Source organism: Thunnus maccoyii, chromosome 2 (assembly GCF_910596095.1).
Source record: "Thunnus maccoyii chromosome 2, fThuMac1.1, whole genome shotgun sequence".
NCBI classification, from domain to species: Eukaryota; Metazoa; Chordata; class Actinopteri; order Scombriformes; family Scombridae; genus Thunnus; species Thunnus maccoyii.
Genome location: NC_056534.1, coordinates 29,334,378 through 29,345,607, shown reverse-complemented (window position 1 = coordinate 29,345,607; position 11,230 = coordinate 29,334,378). Strand labels below are relative to the sequence as shown.

Genomic DNA, 11,230 nt, shown 5'->3' with positions numbered 1-11,230 from the left:
CTTTAATATTTTAGGAGCTCTGTCTCTCCAAGAGCATCTATGACTGGATTTTCTCTGCATTATTAAACCTTGTTTTTTTCTTCTTTTTTTTTTTTTTTTAAGAGTTTAGGGTTCGTCCCATTTGTCTTTTTCAGGGGCTGCAAATTCACAAACAGAGCCAAACTGGCAACCCTCCATGTAATAGGAGAGGTAAGGATTTCTAAATGCTCATGAACTTTACCAGCACAACAAGTTAGGATCTATTCTCACTCTTGATTTAACTCATTTAATGCATGTTACAGTAAGTTAGTATGAATGTGTGGAATTATCGACCATATTGTTTGAGCTATTACACAACGTCACATAATGGGAATCTTGGCCTGATGTCCAAAAGCAGGATGAGGATTATAGTGGTGAAAGCTGCTGCAGTGCTGAAGCTGTTGAGGGGAACTGTGAGTCCAAGTGGATCGAGGGATGTAAAGAGTGAGTGGGAGACAGAGAGAGAGAGAGAAAGAGGGAGAGAGGGAAAGGGAGGGGGGAGAGTTGAGTCTCCTGATTTGAACTTTAGCATACTCACACACAAAGTCAAACAAGGCCACTGTCCACTGTGCGCGAGCAGTCAGTTACTTTCTGCCTCTGTGTTCAAGGATCTAATGAAGCTTTACATACGCATGAAAGCACACACATTTGTACTTCTATACTTTTGAGGACCCTCGCTGACATAAATGCACTTCCATAAAGTTGGGGGGCTCACAAGAGACAGATTAAAAAAAGAATTGTGAAAATGCAGAAAACACCTCCTATATTTCATATTGATCGTGTCAATTCATTAGAATCTCCCTGCCCAGGTCTTTGACTTTCAGACTTTCAGTTTAACATTTACAGTTTCAGACCAAAGCTAAAACATTTCAAGCAATGTCTATAAGTAAATTTCTTAGATGTGACAAAGCCCCTCCACAGCCACAGAGGACATTATACAACTGTTTTCCCCTCATGGCTCGTAAAGTGACTCTGATGTGTAAACTTGATGGTGTGCCCCCTTAACCATCACAACAACATACCTCAACCTGAACCTCAACCGTAACCTTATTGATGAAGTGAGGACGTGTCTTCATTCTGAAACTCAATGAAGACAGACGTACACACACACATACAGTAGTTCTGAACATACAGTACGCTACCCTTTGATGTTATCTATATGAGGTTTATAAAAACCAGGGTGTAAAGTATCACACGATATTCACATGTAGAGCAATAAAGATAAATACAAATTACTACAACGCAATCTATGATGAAATAGCTGTTACCTTTTACAAGCAAAGGTGCTTCCGGTCTTCTTATAGCTAGTAGCTGTTAAAGATGTCAATTGGCCTTAAAGGACATTATAAGAAGGATAATGTGAATATAATTTTATTTATAATTTTGAAACCTGCATTGTTGTTTACTAGCTTTGCATCTTCTTCTTTCATGCCTTTTTTGCTGCCTTTCTGCATGTCTTGGTGCATTACAGCAATGTGTGTCTTAAATTAGCTGCGTGGGTGCACATGCTGGACAAACAAAACAGCAGCCCACTCATAAAAACATTGCTCCATAGTGCCAGTAGTGGTCAAAAACTCTACAAAGTACCTTTAATCTGATATCTTTTCCTTTTGGCAACACTGGTGTCTACATTTTCCACCAACAAGGAAGAGACCTCAAATATACAGTGTTACCTGCAATAATGATTTTCTAAAAACAAAAGTGGCTAAACGTTCTCTTCTCAATGGATTACTTATAGTATGTTGAGCAATTTTCAAGCCTCTAAAAGCTCATAGCATGAACTGAAACCAGCAAAAATCTATTTCAAAATATATATTGTTTGGCAGTAATAGTTAAAGGGCTAAAAAGCATACAAGACTACTTATATGATCCTTTAATATTACAGTAATATATAATGCCTGCATCCACTGTAATGACATCAAATATATGTACAGTAGATACTTGAAGAGGCAGTTGGGGACACAGATAAAAGACATTTTCATATTTCATGTCCTGTACATTACACTATGTAACACAATATTTGTTCCTGGGTAATAAGTGTTATTTCCTAATTATAAAAGTATAGAAAGTGGTTATTATTCCCCTAAAAACTTTACTTTTGTGACCTGGACAATGAAATGTACCTTTTTCCAATGAGAAAACGGGTGAGTATGCACATTTTTACTCATATAAAGTCAGAAAAAACAACTTATGAATCAAAATGGACATGCATTTATACTAAAGTTATACAAAAGTGACCACAAAAGATTTAGAAGTGAGTAGTTTTTCAAGATTTACGAACACACAAATCAGCCCCCAAATATAGTCTCTCATCATTGTATCCGATGATTCATATGTTGTTTTTTCTGACTTTGAATATGAATGTGGAAATAGGTATATTTCAAAATATCACTGTCTTTGTCACAAAAGCAAAGTTTGAAGGGAATAATAGCCACTTTCTAAACTTTATAGATATGAGCAAGTAGGAAATAACACTTACTACCCAGGAACAAAAAACAAGTAAAAATTTGTTACACAATGACATGAAAATGGACTACATGATTACCTCTATCATCTACAATGTGGGCCTATCACTGCATTTAGAGTAAAAAAGGTGAGGGGTCACCCCTCTGCACATTATTCATCCAGTGTGCTGGAAGTCAGTCGCTTTCTGCCTGAGGTTTCAAGGTTCACACTCATATACAGCCACCCACACACACACACAAACATACTCTGCGCTGCCTTCATATTTTGCACAATATTTCAGTTACATAAGCCATGGTACAGAGTTGACACATTGTTGTCCAGTTATGTGGCCAATATTAGTTGTTACAGCATCAACCTTCAACTCAACAACATGGAGTTTTGACTTGAGTCAGAGAGAGAGAGTCAGAGCTGATGTTCAAAGGTGAGTCTGTTCAGTGCCTGTATGTACACACTCACACACACATATATATACATACGTGTTTAACAGAAAGACACACAATGGTGAAATAGTACACTGTGTATTCTTTTTAGGCAGACTTATTAGGTATTAAAGCATGGGTATGGATTGTGCCCAGTTGCATGCAAAATGCACCCAGAACTAGAACTTTTTTTACGTCTTGGCAGAAATTGTGGAGAAATTATTGCAGAAAAAAAAAATTTTCAAAGCAGAATAATTCAGTTTGTTGCACTTCAGTGTATAAAAACAAGTGGATTTAAACTGGAAATAGGTGAAACAGTCTCAGCCTTGAGGTGATATTTTTTGTTTGTTTGTTTAAGTAAATGAGATTTTTAAGACTGAATACTTCATAATGACACAATGACTCATTGAAACAGACAATTTTGTCACATTACACCTCCCCTCCATGCTCCGGGAAGCTGCTGGCACTTCTGGGAAAATATTTTCCAAAGAATAGCTAACCTTGACAAGAGGAGGCAAGAACTGAAATCAAAATGTTTCATTTAATCTAGTTTGTTGGCAGCTTGTGACACTCAGGTCAGTGTTACAGTTTTCTTTTCACAGAATCTCACCCCAACCTCGGCATGTCACAACTATTCGCCAACATGTTCAAACTGATCTGTCCAAGGTTACAGTATCAAGTCAATAGTGGTATTGTTGTCAGTAATTGATCCGGAGAGAATATATAATTGAAAGAATGAGAAGTTTACTCGGTAGCTGCCTTGTTTTGGAGGAACCAGTGAGATTGACAAAGAGACAGAGAGGTCCAGTGTGTGGCATTTTCATGTGCGTGGAGGAAGTATCACTGTCCTGCAGATCGCTCATGGAACAATGTTCTTTTTTTCTGTGCAACCTCACCCCAACTGAACTTCCAGCACCGCGCAGTCCTCACATGCTCTGTGTATGTATGTGTGTGTGCGTGTGTGTATTACGTAACAGCTCTCTTTTCCATTCACACTGGCGACTGGCATTCAAGAGACTTATTCTCTCTATATCCCTCTGTGCCTGCTGCCTTTACATTCTTCATTTACAGTACATGGTTATATAATTTATAGATTATCTCACAGATTCAGTAACACAGCGATTAGATTAGCTTCTTTTGATCCTGCACAGTGAGGCCAACAGTCTGTGAAAAAGGGAGAAAATAGACTGATAATGGCAACTAGTGTGTTAATATCTAAAGCTGTGATAGTATTAAGAACAATCATACACATGCTCTTTTTGTGCAGGTATGTGTGTGAGTTTAACACAGAGAGCATGTACGCAAAATTTTTGCTGTGTAACCAAAATGTAACCGTGTTACCTTGAACTCCTCTTTTACAGGTGCTCACCTGCAAAGAGCAACTGAGGACAACTCAAGCCATGACTGCGCTCGCACTGGCTTTTTGTGAACTGGATGACCTCATATAACTGTGTGAATATAAAAGTACAAGTTTTATGATGTAAAACTGATGGACAGCATAGAAACCTGTTACTGGAGAAGGTGTTAAACACATGAAATATTATCTTCACATTACATCTTCTTCTTTTGGAAACACAACTAAATGTAGGTTAGAAGTCACCATGAAACAGTGGTGAAAAGAAACTAAGTATGTTTACTCAAGTATTGTACTACACACTACGATTTTGAATCACTTGTACTTTACTTGAGTATTCCCATGTTATGCTACTTGATACATCCACTCCTCTACATTTCAGAGGCTTTACTCCATTAATGTAGTGGAGTAAAAAGTACAAAGTATATATAAAGTAGTTTAATCTAGTTCCACCTCAAACAGTAAAATGCTGCTCACACACTGATGCATCAGTATTAACAATGTACTTTATTAAATGTATTTAATATATCAGTCAGAGGGGCCTAGTAATTTTACTTTTAATACTTTAGTAAATGTAACTGATAATACTTGTGTACTTTTACTTAAGTGGGATTTTAAATACAGGATTTTAACTTGTAATGGATGCAATGGATGTAATTTGATCAATTTATGGCCTATTTGTTTTTGTGTGTTAGATGAAGAGACACAGAGAAACTAAAAGTATGTGGCTTTCTTCCATTGATCTACTGTTGTTGAAGGACGTATGGGTCTATAAGATGTCGTTTGAGGGGGCATCTTGGGGGTTCAAGGCACTGATCATGTGACCACATTGGTCACCAGTATAAAATAACTGTGGCTTAAACTGACTATTACAATATTTTGCGTGTTCAAATTTCAGTTAGTTATTTTTGCAACAAATGCACAAGAGCCTTACTTGTGACAATGACACAGCAAAAGCAAGAGCAAGATTATGTCATAATACCATAATACAATAATCTGTTAACAGTATTCAGTTTACAATGAATTTTATTGTAACTGGTCTAAACTTCAGCAGGGAATGTGTGGAGGTGAAATTGAGCCAATTTCATGCCGCCTTTATGTGGCTGATTATCAAAGACTGACACAAAAAAAGGTGCCAAGACTGTGGCAGATGGGCTTTTATCTGCCCGTCTTTTTGCTGTAATGTGTTTTTTTTCTTCATTATTTGTAATTGAACATATTCTCAGTTAACTGTTTGAGTTTGAGTGCATGCTCACAGTTCATTTTTAAATGTTCTCCTTCGACCAAGAGAACTGCCAACTGTATCAAAGCAGTACAAATATCATTTAAACAACCTGTTAGGATTTATTTTTGAAAGCAGCTCGTTTTTGTTGCCGTTTATTCTGCGTGTCTCCGCTGGTTGGCTCAGCTGGCTTCCCGTTAGCAGGAGGAGGAGGAGGAGGAGGGTCAGGCGGGGTGAGGATCCGACCCCAGCTGAACCGATGAGAGGGGGGGGGGGAACGACAGATGCGGAGCTTAGGAGCAGAAACATTTAGACGACCTGTGAAGCTCCACATGTCTCCTCTTTCTCTCTCTGACTGAGATTTCATCCAAGATTTCAGCGACTGACTGATCTGTAAGTAAGATCCGCTTTATAGTTTATAGTATAGTTTATCCCGAAATGTGTTCTTGTCATGCAGGCACTTGTTAAGAAAGTTTATAACGATTTTTAAAATATGTCAGTCTTTGATACAAATTTGGGTCTATGTTTTTTTTTTTTTTTTTAATTATTGTTATGTTAACAATAAAATCGCCTGCAGCGTTTCGGGCTTATAAACCTATTTAGGATTTTGGGTTTAATCAAAACATTTTGGTGGTGAAAACACAGATTGTAAATGCTTGGTTGTTATCACTGGCTACCAAATTGTTTACCTCTTAATCAATCTTATTGATCCTGAAATCGATAGTCAAAAATTTAAAGGACTAATACAACATTTGAGAACATTTTCTGCTACCAGAAACTCATTAACTGCGTATAGTAATGTGATTACTGTTTAGGCCTAATATGTATGAATAAATATGAATTCAAAATGAACTGGTGAAATGTAAATCAAATTGTTTTTTTAAATCAAAGTAGGTAGCCTAGTGTTTTTGTAGCTTTATCTTAGAGTGATATTTCTATAAGGATGTATTTAGTATGAGAGCTTCATATGTTTTTAAGTGTTTCCTGCTATTCAGTGCATCACAGCGTTACAGTATAATGTTGTTTTAATCTGTTGCAACCTTGTAAACAAATCTTCCCCTCACCACGTATATTTATGTTTTTTCGCCACTAGGCGGAGCCATTACATCACCCAGAGCCACCAACTGTCAGTGACTTCCTCTCAGACCCTGCAGCTCCCCAAGCTGTCACATCAGGAGTGTTTGAACATGACGGGTCAGACTGTGGGAGGCATCATCCAGGACCTGTTGGCCGTGGAGGGACTGGAGTCCAGGCCTCTGGGCGGGGCCGGGTCCTTCACTGATGAGGCTGTTTCCATCCTGACCTCCACAGGCCAGCTGGCCCGAACCCTCCTGGGTCACACCTTTGCCCTCAAACGCAAAGAGAACCTTGTCAACGCTGAAAATAAGGCTGGCAGCAGCTGCGATGAAGACAACGGCAACAATGTGCGCCGCAAACGGGAGTTCATCCCAAATGAGAAGAAAGATGAAGGCTATTGGGACAAGCGGAAAAAAAACAACGAGGCAGCCAAGAGATCCAGAGAGAAGCGTCGAGCCAATGACATGGTGCTGGAGAGGCGCGTCCTGGGCCTGCTGGAGGAGAATGCCCGCCTGAGGGCCGAACTGCTGGCTCTCAAGTTTCGCTTTGGCCTGGTCAAGGACCCGTCTGACGTGTCCATCCTGCCGCTGTCTGCACCCCTCGGTTCTCATCCAACACCCAGCACAACACAATACCACCAGCCTCACAGTGACGGACCCCCATACTTCAGTACACAGCACAGCTCCAGCACCCATCACATCCACCCTCCACAGCTGGGAGCCATCTATGGACCGAGGGGAGCAGGGCCTCTGTCAAGCCACAGTGTGTCCGAGGAGTCTGGCATCTCCACCTCATGTAGCTCAAATGTGGGCAGCCCTGTGTTTTTTGACGAGACACTGAGTGATCGTGGTGGACCGTCTCCGAGAGAGCTGGTGGAGGAGCAGCAGGGCTACGACTCCAACATCTGTCCCCTGGAGGTCAACGAGAGTCCGTGTGTAAATAGACAAGACTCACCTGAGGGTCTGAGGAGTCTCCCTCACAAGCTCCGCTTCAAAGCCCCCAGTGGAGGCAGCGATGCAGGGGACATGTCTCTGTCCACTGATAGCAGACACAGTGGACCACCTGTAGCCACAGTGGGGCCAAACATCCAGGTGAGGAACCACCAGCAGGTGGGGTGCGACAGTCGTGCAGAGAGTCAGGCTATCTGGTCCAGGGAGGAGGCCTGCAGTGAACTTGGGCAGAAGTATCAGAGTCCGTCTTCTAAATGTTATAACTCCTCCTCTCTGCAGACCTCCAAGGACACCAAGAATGTGACAGAGGATGTCAGTCTCAGGTCTCAGATCAGCTGTCTGTCTCAGGAAGTAGCTCAGCTCAAGAAGCTCTTCTCTCAGCAGCTGCTCTCCAAGATCGCTTAAAACCTGAGCAGAAAATACCAGACTAAAGCTAACAGACAGATTTCACACCACAATTTTCTCCAAACCATCGCTCCCACAGACTGCGGATTTCCACAGTGCAGCATGGAACCAGTTCAAACCTCAACCTGTGAAATGACAAACCTGATGCTTTTGTTCCTTCATGACACCTGTTTCACTGGAGAGGTTTAGTTTAGTGACCTGTTTGTCTTTGTGATGACCAACACCACAGCTCAGACAAAACATCCACACATGTAACTTTCATCAACATCATCAGGATTAATGACTGCAAAACTAAAAGTGATTTACGTGTGATTTATGTCCTTCAATCATGTTGATTCTCACTGATTTGAAGGACGCTACATGTCTGAATACTTGACTCAGCAGGTCAGTCAGAAACACTGGAAGAATATGTTAAATACAACACAAAGCACATGGTTATAATTTGATACACCTCCATCTCACCTTGTTCACGTGACTCAGATGTGGATGTAATATTTTAACACATTTGAGTCTTCTTTTGGACATCATACTGTTTGTATGCTTTTCAACATGAATACTGTTCAATCAATAATATTATCTTGTGTTAAAAAGACTGTGTACACAAATGTACACAGTCCCAAAGACGACACACTGGTGTTTCAAAAAACACTTTTTTAAAAGTGTACTCTTGTTTTTGTGATCTTTTTGTGTGATGTTACTGCATCTGTACAGTATCAGGTTTATGTTGCGACAGCAAGGTACGTAGAAGTGAATATTTCTTCACAGCTCAGAATTGTAATTGAAATCAAGTCAAGTTTCTTTTATTAAAACATGTCTAGGCTGATGGAATTAATCTCAGTACAAACAGAATAGCTGTAACAATACATCACATACAACACCAGTGCAAACATAAAGGACATAAGTGCACAAAGAAAACACATACAGTAGCCTACACAGCTCCACATATCATAAAATACAGTTAGACCAACTTCTGTGTATTCATCAACTGTACGGCTTTGTGAACTGTACTTGAAAATAAATGTACATTTTATATAAAAGACTGGTGAATCTTTTATGTCAAATTAAGATTTTCTCAACTGTACTCATACAAATTTGACATTTAGTTTTAGTATCACAGAACACAACATATGTCATCTCTGCATTGCAGATTCTTATATGGTTCTAATATGTATGTTAACAACAGTGAAATTAATTTAAAAAATGATCAAAACGTACAGACTGTGGTGGTCACGCATTTTAAGAGATACAGCCTTCAACATGCAACATGCAAGACAGTTTTAAGTGTTTTTAAACTGCATTTTGCATTAGATGAAAGATTCAGTGTGTCTTGTGTAAAAAAAAAAAAGGAGAGAGCTATGGTGCACTGCGCAAGAATATGAATATGTCACAAGTTTCTTTTTCAGCTTAACTGATGTCATTTGTGTCCTTTACAGCCTGCCTGTCATCACTGTGACATCGTCTGTCGCTTTAAATATCATCCTGGTGTTAGTGCACCCATACTAAACTACAGTTACTGAAATGAAGGGGGGCCGATGGGTTGTCGGACAGTGCCACGGACTGAGGGGTGGCGTATGGATGCAGGGAGAAGGGCGAGACTCATGCATGAGTCATCTATCACGTCAGCGGTAGGAAAGCTATTTTTAGCATTGAAGCAGCTGTTGTGGAGACTGATTGGCTCATATGGAAGTGAAGGCTACAGGTTCAGAATACATTCACACCTGGAGGAGTACAAATCTGCTGAAAGACATCAGAGAAGTGGCTGTGAAATATGTTCTGATAGTTGCGAGGTGGGGGAGGGGGGGGGCAGGAAGCTGCAATGAATTTTTAATATTTGTCAGAGAATGTGACTCACTTAACAGGATGTCCTTAATCTGCATTACAGTAACACATCCCTGAATATTTCCTTTCACAGTATTCAGTGATTTTTAAAAAAAATCAACACCAGGTGGCGCCAAGTGCCTTCATCACCATGGATCACTGACTCTCATTCATCCATTCATTCATTCACAACAGTGTTACTACAGAGGTCGTTTCCTCCTCTTTGTGCCTACTGTAGTAGCACATGCTGCAAATGGAGAATAAGCAAAGGATGTACAGTCATTTTGTGCTGGAAATGCTGGACTCACACCTTCAAATGATCTGTTTTCATTTACAAATTGCAGTGCATGCATGAGGCATGGGCTAAAAAAAGCATTTGCATGACCTTGTTTAAAGAAAACCAATACAAATTATGCTGATGGAGGTGAAATAGGTCAAGTTAGATCTGCTCTTCAGGCCCTGAATCTCTCTCTCTCTCTCTCTGCAGAACAACAACAACAGATACACATCAGGTCATTTGCCTGTGATCAATCTTCATCCAGCCCCGTCTGCAACCCCCTCTGCCATAAGCCAAATAGGAAGGAGTGAGAGCCTTCTGGTTGCTAGGCAGGCACCACCACAACACAGTTGCCAAGGGAATGCCTGCATGCAGAGGCAGCTGGAGAGATGGAGGAGTGTGTTGGGGGTTGGTGGTTTTAACAGAGGACTGGTGGAGGGGGGGGAGGAGCTAGACAAGTTCAAGGCCGCCGTTTCCCTAACATGGTCTAATGGTGGTGATGATGGTGGTGGTGTGTGTGTGTGTGTGTGTGTGTGTGTGGTGAATAGGTGCACATGTGTTAGTAGAGACAAAGCAGGGGGAAGGGATGTGAGTGAGAAAGTGGGTTGGAAGTGGCTGCGTGTCTGATACGAAGCAGGGCTGACGTAACTGCTCATGAAATATGGTGGCGATGAGGACAACGGGCTTTGTGGGATAACAGGAAATCTCCTAAGCAGATAATACAATTCCTTTTCCTCTGCAGATAAACAGAAAGATGGAGGGAAAAATAATGTTGCAATGATATATTTACTCAAAATAGTTTTCTCCTCCTTCACTTCATTTGATCTGAAATGGGTAGTCATAAAGGGATTCAAGGTGTGTGTTTTTCTTCTTCTATCTTTTTAAAAAAAATATATGAGACAAAATCTGCTACATTTTGCAGGAAGATGAGATGGATATAATCCATTATTCATTATTTTTAATATATATCTAATATAAATCTAATATTTTTAAATGTTCATAAAAAGCCTAATAAATGGCGATTAATGTGAAATTTATATTCTGCAGCAAAAAGGAAAACTAAAACTAAATCACAGCTTCGGTTTTTAGTATAGTTTCAGGGCGTTATGTGTAAACAAAGGGTTAAACTGTGTTATCTGCCACTGCAAACACAACTCTGGTAACATACTCTGATCTTACAGATACACACACCTCATACTGAAAGTAAGAATGTAGTGCAACACT

At 40.1% G+C, this 11,230-nt stretch overlaps 1 protein-coding gene across 1 annotated transcript; it reads left to right on the top strand.

The window, feature by feature from the left end:
* Nucleotides 1-5,758: 5,758 nt before the first annotated feature.
* LOC121881256 (NFIL3 like protein-like) lies at nt 5,759-8,950 on the top strand. Its single transcript, XM_042388956.1, has 2 exons — nt 5,759-5,872; nt 6,573-8,950. Exon 2 carries the CDS (start codon nt 6,667-6,669, stop codon nt 7,909-7,911), a length of 1,245 nt encoding a protein of 414 aa, XP_042244890.1. The 5' UTR covers nt 5,759-5,872; nt 6,573-6,666; the 3' UTR covers nt 7,912-8,950.
* Nucleotides 8,951-11,230: the final 2,280 nt, after the last annotated feature.